The sequence below is a fragment of the Pseudophryne corroboree genome, chromosome 8 (genome assembly GCF_028390025.1).
Source record: "Pseudophryne corroboree isolate aPseCor3 chromosome 8, aPseCor3.hap2, whole genome shotgun sequence".
Taxonomy (NCBI): domain Eukaryota; kingdom Metazoa; phylum Chordata; class Amphibia; order Anura; family Myobatrachidae; genus Pseudophryne; species Pseudophryne corroboree.
Window position 1 is genome coordinate 17,868,464 of NC_086451.1, and position 19,113 is coordinate 17,887,576.

Consider the following 19,113-nt stretch of genomic DNA (forward strand, 5'->3'; position numbering starts at 1 on the left):
TCATTGTAAGATTTATAGGTTACTGTGGGGGGACAATACATGGTGATTTATGGGGACCACTGTAAGGATATATAAAGGTCACTGAAGTTCTATGAGGAGGCTGCATATTGATGTATTAACCTGGAGACGGCATAAGGAAGTGATAAGTGCAAGGTGATTGGCTGGTGCGTTTATCACCTTGCACATATCACTGGTTTATCACTAACTTATGCCGTCTCCAGGATAATACATCTGCCCCTTTTTATTCCTTACAGGACACAGTTATTCCTCATGTATACAAAGATGGTGGCAGCAGTCGATAATCACATTATAAACGCTCTCTGACAGCTGCGGCGCCCAGTATAATTTGAGGAGGGGGGGGGGGGGGGTGTCAGGGGAAAGCGAAAAGCTCCCAAAAATGTATCCCCAGAAGTGATATGAATTGGAAGCAGGACACCGCCATATAGTGTGATGCTGTACCCAGTCACTGGGGCAGATGTGAAGGCATAAGGAAGTGATAAACCAGTGATAAGTGCAAGGTGATAAAGGCACCAGCCAATCAGCTCCAATATGCAAATTGACAGTTATGAGCTGACTGGCTGGTGCGTTTATCACCTTGCACATATCACTGGTTTATCACTTCCTTATGCCTTCTCTATGTTAATACATCTGCCCCATGTTTGTTGTATGCCTCTGCTCAGTAGTTTTTTGATTAATTGTTGGTTCACTTAATGAGGGTTGTGGTAATTACCCCAGCTGTGATCCCATATGGATATCCCCCGGCTACATACTGACGTGTTAGACATTGCACCACAATGAGGACTCGGGACGCGGCACGGTAACTTCTCCTCTTTAGGCGCTGGCCGCTCGCACTGCGCTGGAGGCAGAGCTGGGTGGCGGCAGCAGGTGACGCTGGTCGTTTCTCCTGCTGTGTATGGAACGTGGCCGGCGTTATGGAGCCATTCACCTGGTTGGATAGGGGGAATGTTGGGGCCCTAGTGTTTGATGCATAGACTGCGTGTGTCCCCATATCTCTAGATACACCCAACACACCCGTTATTTCTACAGTGGGTCAGATATACAAAATGTGTGTGCGGAAGTGCACTTAGCAACGTCTGAGTCGCTCCTCCAGCCGGGCTGGAATGCTTACCCCAGACGGATACGTGTTGGTGCACATGCGCGGTATGTAAATGGGGCGCGGCAGATGGGTCACCGTAACATCTGGATTGCCTACCAGGCTGTACATTGTGCGGAGAATGGCGCTTCTCGTGTCTCTAATAAGTATGAAATTAGGGACATGTCTCACTGATGCTGCTTCTCCTAACGTCATTATAATTCATAATCAGAATAGAATTGTTAATCCCACGTTCCCCGGAAAGAGCCGGCAGAATGTTCCTCCACATCATTACATGGCTGGCGTGTAGATTGTAATAAGTGGCTTTGTAATTCTTAGACCGCTCTCAATATACAAATCCGCAATTACTACAGATGTCCCCATTAGCAGATGACATTTGTCTGCGTTCCGGCGGCCGCGGCCACACACGGAAAGGCTGGAGATGGTTATCCCTTGACAATGCTAAATTCCTTTGTCGTATAAACAACCCTTTATGAAGCTAAGAACACTGTACGCTGTTTACTTAAGAAGTACCGTAATGGTACGCTAGTTGCGTAACGATCGCTCAGCCGTAGGCGAGACGCTCAAGCGTCACGTTCGCTCACGGCCCAGGGATCACAGGACACGTTATTGGCTATGACTAGAGTAATGATTCGCTATGGCGTAGCTTACGCTCGAGACCACGAGGAGGTCACCAGCGGCGCAGACGCTCACAACGCTATACCTTAATGTTTAAACCTTATACCAAAGAAATACAAAGAATACCTTAATGTGAGTACAGGGTGTAAGTGCAACCTTGTGTAACCTGACTAACTACAAAGCTGCTTGAGCGTCACCGACGCTCAAGTGAACACTTAACGCTATAGAAAACACACAGATACTGGTTTAGGTTCCAAAGCCTATTAACTGTATTATATCTAATATACTTGTAAAAGGGGATAACAGTACAAATGATACACTACAATATAACAGAGACTTCCTAACCACAGAACTAAAATACAAAAAGACAATACTACTCTGACCTAAATGAAATACAATACAATACTATAATACTATGGGAGATATAAGAGAAAAGAGGAGAGAGAGGGAGAGAGATAGAGAGAAATTGGCTCACAGAAAGACAATGATTACGGAGAGAAACTTACGCACAAGGGGAAACGATCGCATGCGCCTGGACATCCAGCACCCGATTTTCAGCAATGAGAACCGTTGAAGAGTGAGAGCTGGATGTGGTCGGCCTGCCTATTTATGCCCCACACACAATGCAATCTCCTGGTCCTACAATCCCATTGTCCATTGGCCGAAGGAATTCGGCCCTGTATCATAACAAAAGGTCATAGGGTGATTCATACAGGTGGGCTGTGACGATTTCCAACAGCTCAGGTGGGTGGGAAACTGGGTTTCCCGCCGCATACCTGAGTATGTGTAAATAATAGAAATGGACATAAACTTCTTATGTCCATAACTATTCGCACGAGCGATTAATACGCTCCAAACCAACACCGGAATATTGCTAATTAAATACTCTTCCGATGGGTACCAAACACTGCTGTATGATTCCTGTTAGACCCTTCGTACGATATAAAGAGGGATTCCTCAGCTCTGGGACATTGTATTTTAACCAAACTTTCAGAATCTATCAAAGGGACCATGATCTATAAACTACATTAATTGTGAACATTTGTAACGAATGAGTCGCACGCTACGACTACATAAACTCTACCGTAAATACGCATACCGCGCCTGCGAGTGCACGCTATTGCGGGTATGCGCCTCCACGGGAGAGTGTACGCACGCGCCGCGCGGACCAGTGTGCGGTGCAAATATGGCAACGTGCATTGAGACATTTTTTTCTGACTTTGACAGTCCACCCTTTGGCAGTCAATAATAACTGCCACAAAACATTTAAGGAGAAAAATGCAAGTCAGGGGTTAATTGATTTCCATGGTTGGGTAAGGGAGGAGAGAGGAGAAGGTGTGAAGAGGGTATGACCTAGTGAGATAGCAGAAGCATGTGTGTATGAATCCATGTTTGGGGGGTCATGTATCATCGTGCCGTACGTGTTGTAAATCAAGCTTCGAGGTATTGCGAAGTATACATTTGAATTCCTTCTTATCCTGTGGTACAGGTCTGTGGATGGGCTGTCAAACTTTACCGAGCTCTTTTCGGATTTTGAACAAAATGGGGAGCACATTTTAGTTGATGATACATGAATGGGGGAGGTATGTGGTTGCTGATATCTGTGCCTGTATTCCCTATCGTCTATGTGTGTCATTACCTGAGGGTTGTAGAGATGAAGATAAAGAACACTTATGGAAAATGCAATGATATTCTATGTCAGGGAAATGTACATCTGTCGTCGAAGTTGTGTTCGGTATCTGTTGAGAGTCGTCTTCTTTGCGCTGTATTGCTCCTTGGGCATGAGCAAATAGCTTTGTCTGAGCCATCAGATTTACAAAAAATGTTGGGCTAGCGTGAGTTTAAAAGTACTAGGGAAACTGGGGATCCATGGCAAAGTTCATCAAGTGTCCATATTTAAAGTTGTCAAATCTTCTTCTTTGGTCAATCCGTTGTCTGTATACATCTCGTCTCGTCAGCTTCCTCGTCCAAGGGGGTCTTTGTATCTTGGAGAAAAAGCAGAAAAACAGGTGAAAGAAACGGACCGTATAATCGCATTTTCATCACATCCTGGTTTCTATCATTGGGTCATAAATCAAATCCAGGTTAATTACGGTTTCCTCACTCCTCAAGCTCATCACTTTTGTACTTTGTTTGCACCTCATTAAAGCCTGCCCGCATCTAAATATCAATCCAATCGATATAACGACACCCAAGATACATAGTAGAAACTTTCCAACATCCATTATGACTCCTTGAGCCCATTCTCCCAAACCGGAGAACCAATTTCGCGGGTTCAACCATGACACCCAACTAGTCAGCTCATTACCTACAGCAGCAAGGGTGAGATTGTGTTTTTGACGAAATTCCCACTTCAATTGGAGAATATCGTCCATCTTTTGGTCTATGACCTCTACCGGATCCTCGGTGCTATTTGTGATATACGTGCAACACTTTATGCCGTACTGTGTTGCCAATGTAACACAATATCCGCCTGTTACTGCTGTAAGATAATTAAGAACCATCCTATGCTGAACTAGTTCTGTTTTGTAAGCTTGAAGTTCTCTTCCAGTGTATCTAAACGTGTCATCATACATTTCAGTGATATTATCTAACAAATTGGCGAGTGCGGAAATGTATCTATAATTCATCACTCCTCGAGCGGTACGAGTGAAATCTAACGCTACCAGAACCTGAATCCCGGTGGATTCATGGATAAGATCAGAGGCCGGATGCTCTAACCTTTCTGACAGTTGTCTTTTAACTCGGTGCTCGTAATGAGTGTGAGTATAAGGAGCTTGGGCACCACGGTGTATGTCCTTCATTTTGTCATGTGTTACAGTCATCACTTCAGGCAATACCTTTCCAATATAACACAATCCTTCAGAGTTTGGGGCAAGCCACTTGTACGCCTTTCTCCCGCATATGAAATATGCATCATCGGGGAGAACATATGGGACGGAGAAGGACATGACCATGTTACAAACCTTCCAGGTGAAATCTCCTGACCCTAATTCTTCCATCTGCCTAATGCACGTATCAGTTTGTATGATATGTGCACAGTATCCTGGTGATACCTCTCCAACTCTAGTAATCCTATTTCCTAAGGTATATCGATACCGGAAAGATTTTCCTCTACTGGCTATGTGGCGTACGAGCTCTGTATCTGTAGGCATTCTATCTGCTCTGTGTGAAAAGGTCATGGTAAGGTTGCTCCATGACACTTCCCAATTTCCCGGTTTTCTGGGATTGGAGATGTTAAAACATAAGAGGGACCTATCCACATGGTATTGGTGGAGCTTCAAACTAGGAGGGCTGGAGATATTAAACCTCCGGTCCACCGGTCTCCCACCACTTAGCTCAAGTACCTCCCCTAACGTTAAAGGAAATGGTACTAGCCCTGATTTGCTGTGACCCTGAGGTACTTGAGAGCATACCCAACAATCTGTTTGGTTTAACACGTTACCCACTAGAGAGTGATAGTCACTCAATGGATGCCGGTCCATATGGATATTAAAACTGGATTGGCATTTCTTTGTTACAGAGCCTACAGATACAACTTTCTTTTTGAACTAACATTCCTTCACAGTTGTTTACAAATAACATGGTTGTTAGATCGTGCCCGGTACTCGCCTTTGCTTGGTGATTGGGTTGCTATTGGAAATTTACACCTCCGTCTCAGTCATCAGGACCTTTCTGGATCCTTTCTCGACCTCACTGGTACTCTCACCGAAACAGACTGCTCTGGTCAACATCATGGTTAACGGGAAAAATCCATATCACAGTCTCTTGGGGCAAGTCCATCTTACAGGAGGAGAAAAGAAGAAATTTGTAAATGGGGTATAAGAAAATCAGTTTGAGGGGGAGAGAACTCGTTACGATAATAAGTTCTCTCGTCTTGTTGTTCTTCTTGTTCTGCTGTCCTCTCAAAGGTGTTGTCTCTCAGTCTTCAAAAACGATCATTCTGGTGATGCAATATTCCTTCCTAACCGACGATCTTTCTGTAAGGAGCAAAAATCTGGCATTACCATTGGTCCAACTGAGGGGTGACATAGCATCTTTAAACCATGGAAACATGAGTGAGAAGAGAGAGAAAATAAAAAAAAAACAAAAGAGATAGAGAACAATTCATGTGCATATATACATTACATAACTCGACAATAACCATCAATAAGAAAAGAGAAACAAAGCATTTTTAAACATTGTAAGAAAACATTGTTAGCATTAGAAAAACATTGTCAGACTTATTAGGCTGTCATATCTATGTGTCTACTGGTCTCCTTGAGCAGTCCCTCCCCACCAGCACCTGCATTACTCCACTGTCTGTATCTGGCCAGAAATACATTGTGGCGGAGGTCATGCTGGGGTTTGGTAGACTTCTGCAAGGACCAAGTGGGTATGCAATGTGTGAATTCTTACCACTACTAGTCAGAGATGGGGATAGAGAGAGGGAGAGAAAAACATTTTTCACAAATACATTTACAACTTTTCACCTGGTCATTCCTGTGTCTTTAGTGAATGACCTCCCACTTCATTAACCGTTACTTCAGGCTTGCCTCCATTCCTAATAATCACCTTTCCTGCCTATGTGATCCTTGATTATAATGGTGTGTATTGTAATTTTGCTCATTTCTTGGTCTAGGGGGTCTAACTTTATGTGGGTTATTACAGTTGCTAGCACAATGCCCTTCTCTTTTGCACAGATCACAAATCCTTAAGTTCCTCCATGTGCCAATGGCCTGGGGTTTTGGTTGATTTGATGCCTCCTCAAACGCTTGGATGCTCATCACCATCAACCGCTTTCCCTGTACCTACCTGATTCCTTGGATACCATGATTATGTCGTTGTCTAGGGAGTTGATATACCTTCTGTGAATCTTTGATCATACAGTTAGATCTTTCCTAGGATCTGGGTAATCAGACATGATTGATCTCAATTCTGTCCGGGACCAGGGATGGCGCATTGCACTGTCCTTGACGGGAATGGTTCCCTGATCGTCAGTCTTCCCATTGGGGACTGTGATCACCCTGACAGGACTAAACTCAATTACATCACCTTGTTTTGGTCTTATAATATGGGGTACATTTGTTTGTGCGTGATATAAAACATTGTACGTACCTGTGGACACGACCTCACCTGACCCTCCGTTAGGGGGTTTCACTAATCTCGTGGGTGTCGCTGTGCCTACTGTGGTCTCTGCTATGGTGGCTGCAAGAGAGAGAGCTGAAATTGTTGCTGAATCGTCTTCTTGATCACACTCCTGAGGAAGGTTCAAAACAGGGTACATCTTGCACGGGTTAATACTTGCATGAGTTATTTGGTTAACGTCATTAACATTTACAAGGTTACTAAGAGTTTGTGTTTTACAACCCAGTGCGTTTCTCTCCGTAATCAACCTCTCTCCTGCAATGTATGGTGGAGGAGGAGCTGTGGCAATCAACTTCCTGACTGCCCCAGATCCTGCCGCCAGAGCCAAACCTCTCTGTATCTCACCTTCCTGGTGCCATAACTGTAAACAATCATGATGTTGAATTCGTCTCTTTGTTGATTTTACGAGACATATCCTCCTCCTTAAATTTTGTAACACTTCTGGACTGAAGCTACCTATTCTTGGGAATTTGTCCCTGTCTTGTACAGTCATTCTCTCCCATTCATCACATAAAACCTCTGTGTGACTACCGTATTTTTCACACATTACATATCGTGCCGACCCAACTGGTCGGTTCTCTGAATCAACCCGAACCGAGGTTGATCGCCCCCTACCTGAACAAATGGCCCCCATAATCTGCAGGCGTTGCTTATTCCTCCTTGGATCTTTATCTCAAGGTTTTCAGCGAACCCTTACAAACAAACCAAGATGTCCTTGGGCAGGCCGGCGGTGGTGGTTTATCAAGTACCCCACTTACTTCTCGCCCACGTTGGCCAGTACTGCAATCACTGTAACCAGAGCTGCTGTACCCAACCTAGGGCCCCTGTGAACCTTTATTTACTGGGGCGCGTTCCCCAGCAAGTATCGGTTGTTGGATAGTTCCTGAGTGACCAGCGAACTTCCCTTCCAAAAATAAAAAATTACACAAATCACGTCAGAATGTACAAATAGCGTTTGTGACCACTTTACTCTAATGGTATTAGGTCAGATTACTAACTACTGCACACAATTACGTGCGGTCCAATCGTTCAGTACACGAGCACTACTTGTCATGTACTGAAAGATCAATGGAATCGATGTTTCCGGCCGCGATTCCTTCAGCAAGAGCTTGTATGGCCTATATGGGTTCTGCACCAACACCCCAGGCGTTGTGCCACTGGACTTTTATAGCGGACCTCTTTGTCTATTTTACCTGTTACCTTATGACCTCCTGGTCTGTTACCTTATGACCTCCTGGTCTTGTTACCTTATGACCTCCTGGTCTTGTTACCTTATGGTCCGCTATACTCTAATGCTCAAATATTATTTAACCAGGGATGCCTCCCTAGCCACCGTATATGTCACTTACACGTATGTCCCTTGACGAGTACCCGGCTTTCCTTTTGGTTCCACCTTAAAGTTATATAAACTTTTGTATACAAAACACACTCACTCAACACATGTACACTTTTGTTTCTATATCTATTTCTGCGCAGAAATTGTCTTTAGGCCAAAAGTGTTACCAATTAGGAGCAGGATCTGTTAAACTAAATTTCAGATTTTTCAAAAAATAGATTTGCGTTATTTACCGCGTCGCGTTATCTACCGCTGTGCGTTAATTATTGCCTTTGCGTTACTTCACTTTATCACAGCTTGAGCTACGTGGGCGTAACCGGACGCTACGTTGCGTAATGAACGCTGCGTGCGTCTGCCTTTGGATTGCGTACGCTAGTCTTGGTTAGCGACACGTGTACGCAATATAAAGATCCACCGTAACACAATTTCTATTTTTATCAATGTAAATGATCCCTGATCATCTACCGCAATCCACACTGACTGCCTTGTATCTCAGACAAACCGTGTGTTTGTTCTATACTTTAACTATCACCTCTACTATGAAATAACAGCAAATCTCTTTTTAGCACTTTCTATCAACTATAAAATTTGGCAAACAGGAATAGTGATTTACGAAAATGAAACAGAAAATGCAGATATATGCGTGCGTACGCAAGACAAAAGAAAAATAAACAGTTTTAAAAGGACACAAGCGTTTTGTTCTTACTTCCGGTTCCCGGATTCCTTCAGCACTCTTTATCTAAGCGAAGCAGACGCTTATCCCGTCAGCACTATGAGACAATCTCCCACCCTTTGCTGGGGGATAATGTCTGCTGATCTACCTAGTGCAGATGTGAGAAGTATAGGACGAGTTCCCAATTGACGATGCTAAATTCCTTTGTCGTATAAACAACCCTTTATGAAGCTAAGAACACTGTACGCTGTTTACTTAAGAAGTACCGTAATGGTACGCTAGTTGCGTAACGATCGCTCAGCCGTAGGCGAGACGCTCAAGCGTCACGTTCGCTCACGGCCCAGGGATCACAGGACACGTTATTGGCTATGACTAGAGTAATGATTCGCTATGGCGTAGCTTACGCTCGAGACCACGAGGAGGTCACCAGCGGCGCAGACGCTCACAACGCTATACCTTAATGTTTAAACCTTATACCAAAGAAATACAAAGAATACCTTAATGTGAGTACAGGGTGTAAGTGCAACCTTGTGTAACCTGACTAACTACAAAGCTGCTTGAGCGTCACCGACGCTCAAGTGAACACTTAACGCTATAGAAAACACACAGATACTGGTTTAGGTTCCAAAGCCTATTAACTGTATTATATCTAATATACTTGTAAAAGGGGATAACAGTACAAATGATACACTACAATATAACAGAGACTTCCTAACCACAGAACTAAAATACAAAAAGACAATACTACTCTGACCTAAATGAAATACAATACAATACTATAATACTATGGGAGATATAAGAGAAAAGAGGAGAGAGAGGGAGAGAGAGAGATAGAGAGAAATTGGCTCACAGAAAGACAATGATTACGGAGAGAAACTTACGCACAAGGGGAAACGATCGCATGCGCCTGGACATCCAGCACCCGATTTTCAGCAATGAGAACCGTTGAAGAGTGAGAGCTGGATGTGGTCGGCCTGCCTATTTATGCCCCACACACAATGCAATCTCCTGGTCCTACAATCCCATTGTCCATTGGCCGAAGGAATTCGGCCCTGTATCATAACAAAAGGTCATAGGGTGATTCATACAGGTGGGCTGTGACGATTTCCAACAGCTCAGGTGGGTGGGAAACTGGGTTTCCCGCCGCATACCTGAGTATGTGTAAATAATAGAAATGGACATAAACTTCTTATGTCCATAACTATTCGCACGAGCGATTAATACGCTCCAAACCAACACCGGAATATTGCTAATTAAATACTCTTCCGATGGGTACCAAACACTGCTGTATGATTCCTGTTAGACCCTTCGTACGATATAAAGAGGGATTCCTCAGCTCTGGGACATTGTATTTTAACCAAACTTTCAGAATCTATCAAAGGGACCATGATCTATAAACTACATTAATTGTGAACATTTGTAACGAATGAGTCGCACGCTACGACTACATAAACTCTACCGTAAATACGCATACCGCGCCTGCGAGTGCACGCTATTGCGGGTATGCGCCTCCACGGGAGAGTGTACGCACGCGCCGCGCGGACCAGTGTGCGGTGCAAATATGGCAACGTGCATTGAGACATTTTTTTCTGACTTTGACACCCTTTATCACACATCTTTAATATCCAGCAGCTTTGTACGGCGTCCGCTTTCTGTAAACTACAATCTGCCTCCCGTATCGTGCGCGCTCCCGTTCTGTCCCTTTCAGCTTGTGTACGCTATTTATCTCTAGGAGTATATGGACGGCGGCTGCAATATACTTCCTACTGCTCTAAATAACAAGTAAATGTCAGCTAATAAAGGGGGGAGATGACGTGTAGCCCATTACCAGCTATAAAACATATACGAGCCGCAGGAATGAAATATTGTGCCATGGAAATAAAATCCGAATAAGGGTCACCTGGGAAGTTGGTTTTCCAGCATTATTAGGAGACACAGACGTTCTGGGATAGTACTGACTGAGACCATAAAAGTACTTACCTCAGTGCCCAACTGTTAGTATCCTGCAATGTAGAGTCCTCCTGCCTGTATGGAGATTACTCAGTAAGTATGTGACCCCCTCCCCCCCCCCCCTTCCCACATTTCCAGCGTATTCCCTTCCTGAGTTTCTTCTGGGTCCTAATCCCACGAGGGGAAGTATTTCTTCAGATCAGGTTTCCCCTTCATAGAAACATAGAATTTGACGGCAGATAAGAACCACTTGGCCCATCTAGTCTGACCCTTTTTTTTTTTATCCTTCCTTGGTCTTTCCTGAGATGCAGTTGTGTAAGGGCTCTGAGAGCCTCTATATAGAAGTCACCATTCTCCATTATACACAAGGCCACAAAGGTGAAGCCCGATCCCTTGCGCACGTTGGATGTGGTGCTCTGCTTGTGCACCAATGGATCCTGTATTGTAGATTGTTTGAGGCTTCTCTTGCTCATTCCTCCTGCAGCAAACGTCATGGTGCTGGGTCCTGTGGTTCCAGACAGACTCCTGGCTCTTGCCACTTGGGTGGGGAGACGCGGTGCTTCTGTTGAATAGGCCCACAGGGCAGCGCCAGGCCCTTGTTGCTTATTTCACCAATTTCTGGAGCCTGTAGAAGGCCATTGTTATTCCGTCCTCTCATGTCTCGGGCACTGAGATCTCCCTATCGTCTCTGCATCCCCCCGTGAGTCTAAAGGGGACAAAGGGATTCTGTAGGAAGGAGTAAACCCCTTTGTCGCTGTGTCCCATTATATGCCGAGACAAATGGATTTTGCTGTAAGGGATTTAGTATGATTTACCGGCAGGCGGGACACCGGCTGTCCATATCCCGATAGTGGCACCTGCCCGCCAGAATACCGGCAGCGGGGCGAGCGCAGAGAGTCCCATGGCGGGCCTGCTGCGCTCGCCACAGGATCTTTTCCCGCTCTGTGGGTGTTGTGGACACCCACGAGTGGGGTAGCCCTGGTGCGCCGGGATTCCGGCGTCTGCATTCCGACTGCCGGTAAATTGAACATGTCACGCTGCAAGTACAAAATCCCTTTAGTTCAGATTCTAACAAATATGTATTGTTCAAAAGATGGACAGCGCATGAGAATGGCGGTTTATTCCCCGCTGGTTGCGCATCGCAGTTCTCCCCCATTCCCACTCGTATTTGTGGCTAGCGGAAGAGATGGACGTGAACCATAAAGTTCAGCTGGCTGCTGATTGGATGAAAGCGAATACCCAATCAGCAGCCAGCTGCCTTATGTGTCAGTGCATCACACGCATGGAAGCAATCCTGCGGTACTAGTCTGTGGGGAGGGGGGGGGGGGGGGGGGGGGGCTGGGAACCCTATTGGCACACTAGTCTGTGGGGAGGGGGGGCTGTAATCCTTTTTTAACGGCGCAAGTTTAGCTCCTACTATTCCTGTCAGTGTCATTTATGTATAATAACTCCGTTATTACCTGTCCATCTAGTGTTAATAGGATGCATGAAACGGATATTCCCATTTTCACAGGACACACACTGACCGTCTTAGTCTCTCTCATTGCAGGAAAAGCGCATTGCGTCGCTGGATGCCGCCAACGCCAGATTAATGAGCGCCCTGACGCAACTGAAAGAGAGGTACAGCATGCAAACGCGTAACGGGATCTCACCCACAAACCCAACTAAATTGCAGATCACCGAGAACGGCGAATTCAGAAACAGCAGTAATTGCTAACAATGGGAGTAAGACAAACCCCCCCAACAGACTCACAGCGGATGGTTCTGCTCCGATACGCTCATGACGGGAGGCAGCGCATATGACTGATGCATTCTGGGAGACCGTATCTCTAGAAGCGCCAATCCAGTACTTTTTTTTTGGAGGAATATAACCCGCAGATGTTGTACAAAAACAAAACTAGAATTGTGCCATAATAATACATATTTGTATATGATTCCTGTTACTGCTGGTGAATTCTTTTAATGTTTACTGTTTAAATACTATTTTTATTTGCTCCTTGTTCAAGAACTTTTGCCAAACTTTACCCAGAAGGGTAGTGAGTCACTTAGGTAAGGCTTTATAAGTGTATAGACGAGTGACAAACCCTAGTAAGGCGACAGGTCACACCCACATACAGATGAATTCCGCACTTGTCAGCGCTAATCCCACCAGGATCTGCGATCTGTAAGGCGAAAAACGAAACCACTTTGTTACTGAGAAATACGTCTTGCTGACAACGGTGCTGCGGTGATGAACCGTCTATGGTCCCAGCAGGGAAATCACTCCGCACTGCGCTATCTATATAAGGAACGCTATAGGCAGGGAGCGGATCTGTACAGTCATCACTTAACCACTAGACAGATTGCTGCTCGCTCAGTAAACGTCCTGCTGACCCGTCTACGTCGGGTGGTCAGTAATACACTGCACCGAGAGGCAGGATTCCCAGAGTCCGGCCATAGCGTGTCTTCCGTGATCACTGGTGAATTCAGCTTGATGGACTGTGTAACGTGACCTATGGAATAAAAGCTGCTTTGTGAGAATGAGCCTTCCGTGGTCCGCAGATTGTATATTCCGCAGCGTTATGAGCAGATAAATGAATGTCGCGCCCTGTGCAGGCTGATGTGTCGCATGATTGAAATGAGCAATTGGGTAAAGTGTCGCTCTGCTGGTCTTAATTGCCCTTAGATGAATTGTTGTGGCCTCCGGAGACCAGCTAGCGGCATTGTGGAAATAAGAATACATGCTGGATTTCTCCGTGCACGGCACATGGTGCGGGTGAAGAGTGCAGCTCACATTGTAGATTATATGGAGAGGAACAGTTCTGCGTTCATACTGTGCGTCTAATAAAAGAGATTTCCACCGGCAGACACACTGAACACCTTTCCGTCTGTTACCCTCCGTGTTTCCCCAACGCGCTTTACACCACCAGGCGACACAGAGCGGGGGGGGGGGGGGGTCAGTTGTGTCTGATACAGAGACGGCCAATAGCAAACACAAACTCCACAGACTGGATGATGTAAAGGCCACAGCGATAAGCACAGAAGGAGGAGACATGATTATACTTAGTAAACATTACAGGAAGGCGTAAGCCAAAGTCGCCTGACGCTAAGGCCTGTGCCAGGTGCTGCAGATGTATATTTTATATTTAGACCATTGCACGGACGTTAGAAGCAATATACAAAACCTTTTACTTGGAAATTATTTTTACAAACCAATTTTACGCTGAACTGGCAGACGTTATAATACAGCACCTGGTTATAATAGATCAGCAACAATCACCAGATAGGAACAGACCACCCTGTAATGCAACGAGCGATAGACCAATAGGATTTAGCAGAAATAGGTGGGTGGAAGCCCTGGTCTCGTAACATGTACACGCGTGTAGTAGAAGCTGGGTGACTTCTCAGCCTGGAGGGGGACAGAATGCCTGCTCCAAAATGACTGTAGTATAAGATAATCGCTGCAAGAGAACTAGGTGCATACATATAAGGGGGGGCCATTCTATGGGGGAACCCCGCATCCGTGGGAACGCAGCCTATCAGATCAGCTCATAAGACCCTAGTTCGTTGAATTGTTCAACCCATTATGTGGCTGCGGAGATTTATGAATGGGCGACAGGTGTACCTGATGCATATAGAAGGAGAGAGGCGCAGGTAGGTTACAGTCTGAATAGTATTCATGAAGGGTGGCATGGGTGGTCTATGGTTCTCTATCCATGTTCTGTGATATGAGATGTTACTGGTCCAGCCTGTATTGCTGAATATATATATATATATATATATATATATATATATATATATATATTTAGCCTAAATTATTTGTCCCCTTGGTACCGGATTATGTAGGCAATTCAGTATACAAACCAGCCCACTCACAGAGCGCGCAACGTATTCCCTGTATATACTACGCCACTGTATACTGTCATTTCCTTTCTTCGCTCAGCAGCGTTAGCTGTAACATGCTACAGAGGTATTCCTCAGATCCTCTGTGCTTAATACATTTACTGATACAGAGGAGGAGAGAGATTAGCTTTATGTGACGCAGTATATGGCGGCACGGGTTAGATGCAGCATGTTGTGTGTATAGAGATGTCCTGCGTCGTTTGCGTTCTCTGCCCATCCGAGATTTGAGCTAGGACCCCAATATATTTCTATATAATGTCTTTTTGTTCCGCGTATGACAGTCTCACTGACTGCACATTATAACGGCGAGTTTGTTGCACAGGTGCTTTTAGCCGACTGGCTGTCTAATCTCAGTGGATACTTCGGGGGAGATTCAAATGTTTGAAAAGTCGGTTGGGTGTCTGTCTATTAGATAGGAAAAAACAGACTCCCAACTGACTTTTCAAACATTTGAATCTCCCCCTTTGTGTTTAAATCGAATAAACTGGGATGTTCGGTGCATTTTTTAAATACTATTCTAGCTGCAACGCTAGTGTCTAAAAGTTTATTTAGTATCTGTCTCAGATTCCTCCGCTGTGGAGATATCACTGTGCAGCCGGTGCATCTCTGCAGCCGATATCACTGTGCAGCCGGTGCATCTCTGCAGCCGATATCACTGTGCAGCCGGTGCATCTCTGCAGCCGATATCACTGTGCAGCCGGTGCATCTCTGCAGCTATCACTGCAGAGATATCACCGGCTGCACAGTGATATCGGCTGCAGAGATAATCCGGCTGCACAGTGATATCGGCTGCAGAGATAATCCGGCTGCACAGTGATATCGGCTGCAGAGATAATCCGGCTGCACAGTGATATCGGCTGCAGAGATGCACCGGCTGCGGAGTTATACCGGCTGCAGAGATAATCTGGCTGCACAGTCACTTCCTATATTCTTAAAATGAAGCAATGTTGGGTCAGGTCATAAAGCTTCCAATTTGCAGGGAACAGACATTTAGGAAAAGCCTGAGGAAGCGCTCTGCCGCACAAATCTGTCACGTCCATCGCCAAATTGTTCTGACATTATTGCTCCTTATTTTGACATATGCGCACAAATTTCTGTCAAATGCAGGAAAAAAAAATGACATACTGTAGAAATGCAAAAACATTTCCTCAGCTTCATCGCAGGGAGAGCTAATTAGCCAGTGGCTCTCTGACTGCAATCAAATGGCTCCTGATTAAACTACAAAATGTAATATATATATATATATATATATATACACATATATATATATATATATATACACAGTATGTGTGTGTGTGTGTATACACATATATATATATATATATATATACACAGTATGTGTGTGTGTGTGTATACACATATATATATATATATATATATATATATAGTTTATACGCACACACTAGCACACACAAAATGCATGGGCAACAGTATGTGGACACCCGAACATCACACCCATATGTGCTGTATGAGCATCTCATTCCAATACCTTAGGCATTGCTGTGGAGTTGATATGCCCAACCCCAAACCCCTCCCCCCCCCCCCCCTCCCCCTCCGGGATATAAGGCCGGGCTCACTGTCAAGGTGCCCAATGTGGTTGACTCTCTATTAAACTCATTACCATTTTTTGATGGACCTCCCCTGGTGTCTGGGGCGCTGTCATACTGAAAGTTCCCCAAACTGCTGCCAAAAAGTTGGGAGTACGCAATTCTGTAGAAAATGACTGTATAGCATTAATATAGCACTTTCACTGGGACTATGGCCAAACCATGAGACCCAGAACCAGACCATTATTCCTCCTCTGCCAAACAGTACAATTGTCAGTAAGCATTTTGCCAGTCCAATGGAGGGGTGTGTTACTTTTCCAGCTGACATTGAGCATCGTGCATGGAAATCTGTGGCACAGGAACCATCCAGGTCTTGTGTGGACAATGCTATCGGAGCATTAGTGGTTGCTGCAACCAAGGACAGGTGATTTTTAGATGCTCAGCACTTAGCGGTATCGTAATGCGAGATAGTACTACTGCTTCCAGGCTGACCTGTAAAAACAGGTGATGGGGGCAGCTCTGGTAGGGCAGAAATTTGATGAACCGTCTTCTTGGAAAGGTGGCAACCCATGGCAGTGACCACTTGTTGGAAAGATTGCATTCCGTGGCAATGACCGCTTGTTGGAAAGGTAGCATCCTGTGGCAGTGCACTCTTGTTGGAAAGGTGGCATCCTGTGGTAGTGAATGCTTGTTGGAAAGGTGGCAAACCCGTGGCAATGCACTCTTTTCGGAAAGGTGGCATCCTGTGGCAGTGACTGCTTGTTGGAAAGGTGGCAAACCCGTGGCAATGCACTCATGTTGGAAAGGTTGCTTCATGTGGCAGCGAATGCTTGTTGGAAAGGTGGCATCCCATGGCAGCTACCCTTTTTGGAAAAGTGGCATCCCGTGGCAGTAAATGGTTGTTGGAAAGGTGGCAGTCAACACTTTATGGAAAGGTGGCACCCATTGGCAATGACCTTGTTGGAGAGGTGGCACCCCATGGCAGGGACCTTGTTGGAAAGGTGGCAGTCAACACTTTATGGAAAGGTGGCACCCCATGGCAGTGACCTTGTTGGAGAGGTGGCACCCCGTGGCAGGGACCTTTTTTTGGAAAGGTGGCACCCCATGGCAGAGACCTTGTTAGAAAGATGGCAGAGACCTTGTTGGAAAGGTGGCACCCCATGGCAGAGACCTTGTTAGAAAGATGGCAGAGACCTTGTTGGAAAGGTGGCACCCCATGGCAGAGACCTTGTTGGAAAGGTGGCACCCCATGGCAGGGACCATGTCGGAAAGGTGGCACCCCATGGCAGTGCCCTTTGAAAGTTAATGAGCTCTTTAATATGACCCCTTCTATTGTTAATGTGTGACTACAGAGATTACATGGGTTTGCACATACTTTTGCCCGATATTACACAACTACTAGGAATTGATTACTACACAACAGGTATAGCGGTCACTAGCGCCTCTTCCAGAGCCTAAATTCAAACATTTCCAAAAGCAAATATCTGCACTTTGGGCCTGGTTCCAACGTGGTCAGTAGAGCATTCACATTTGGTTTTTCTTACGCAGCCTATGTACAAACATATGATAATGGCACAGTCACTTGGAAATGTACTGAGACGCTCACCGGCGGCCTCGCAATACCCAACAACTGCGTACATGCAGCGGTGCTCGCAGCACCTTCCATAATCATATGGTTGCGTGAGAACTGGGATGCCGACGCCATTTTATCTTCGGGATCACAGTTGTAGGCTGAGACATGCCCTGATATAATGGTTGCGGTACGCCTGCATTTCTGCTGCCGCTCCCCGTTACCTCTCCCAAACACTCCCTGTCTCGCACCTTGCAAAGAAATCATCAGTGCAAGCGGCATCGCTAAGGTACCTTGGCGCTGTGACCATGCTGCATACACAGTCAGATAATATGTGCCCTGCATTGTGAATGGCTCTGAATCAGGTCCTGTGTTTGCTATATGTCCCCTTTCCCAGTAATTTGGAATTGCTACTATGATACGTGGGAGCCTCCGGGAGGGGGGGGGGGGGGGGTATAGTCATCACCCTCTCTTCCATCAATAGTGGATAGTTATAAACTAGAGCAGGCTGAGCTAAATTTACACAGCTTCAATATTTACCCAAAATATTTTCTACAAGTTAAAAGTTGTCTCGAAACAAAATTTTGTGTTCACAAAAGATGTTCTTTCATTAGCGACTAGTGTTAACATGGCAGTAACAAGATCACTATTAGGTCACCTTATAGGCCGCGCACAATACAAAGAGTTGTGTTATCGCTTAGAAAGCAGCTGCGATAACTCATTTTTTGTCTATAGTTTTGGTGCAAATTTTTTTTTATTGCTTTGGTAAAAGTGGATTTGTTTAGATTCAGTAATTTGCTTGGGCTTTTGGGAGATTGTGTCGCTCAACAGTGTTTTTATTATTCTGTAGAGCAGAGGTGGTTCACCTACACTGGTTACAGAGAAGACGGCACTATTAAATGCACTGTAGCTTTTAAATTACATTCCAATGTTTCAGGGCATCCATTACTTCCTTTCCTCAGGGATCCCTGAGGAAAGGACAAAATAGGTCCTGAAACGTCAGAATCTAATTTAAATCTATTGTGCATTTAATAGTGCTGGGAGTGCCATCTCTTGCTCCAGTTCTTCACTATTCTACTTATATAGGATAAACCCCTCTCCGTTGTTTCTTTTTAATACCAGAGTACTGATCAAGTAGCTGCCCGTTACCTGGCCACCGCACCAGTCATTACTACTCATTACATGTCACCGACAGGCAATGATCATAGAGCATGTCGGACGACATTCAGACACAATCGACAACTCAATCACCGATTCATCACTAGGGAACTGATGCACGTCTATGTTTCCTGTTCT

General features: G+C 45.2%; 2 protein-coding genes across 10 annotated transcripts in view; one reads left to right on the forward strand and one right to left on the reverse strand.

Annotated features, from left to right (window-relative positions):
- DAB2IP (DAB2 interacting protein) overlaps nt 1-19,113 on the forward strand; it is a 1,128,147-nt gene that overhangs the window by 1,107,966 nt on the left and 1,068 nt on the right. For 8 of the 9 annotated variants that reach the window (XM_063935968.1, XM_063935966.1, XM_063935969.1 and 5 more), the window contains one exon: nt 12,368-13,342. In XM_063935968.1, coding sequence (XP_063792038.1) covers nt 12,368-12,535 — 168 coding nt within the window. In that variant the 3' untranslated portion in view covers nt 12,536-13,342. Of the gene's footprint in view, nt 1-12,367; nt 13,343-19,113 lie in introns of those variants that run through there. The other variant, XM_063935967.1, reaches the window with a different exon arrangement.
- TTLL11 (tubulin tyrosine ligase like 11) overlaps nt 1-19,113 on the reverse strand; it is a 604,411-nt gene that overhangs the window by 54,405 nt on the left and 530,893 nt on the right. The window lies entirely within an intron of this gene.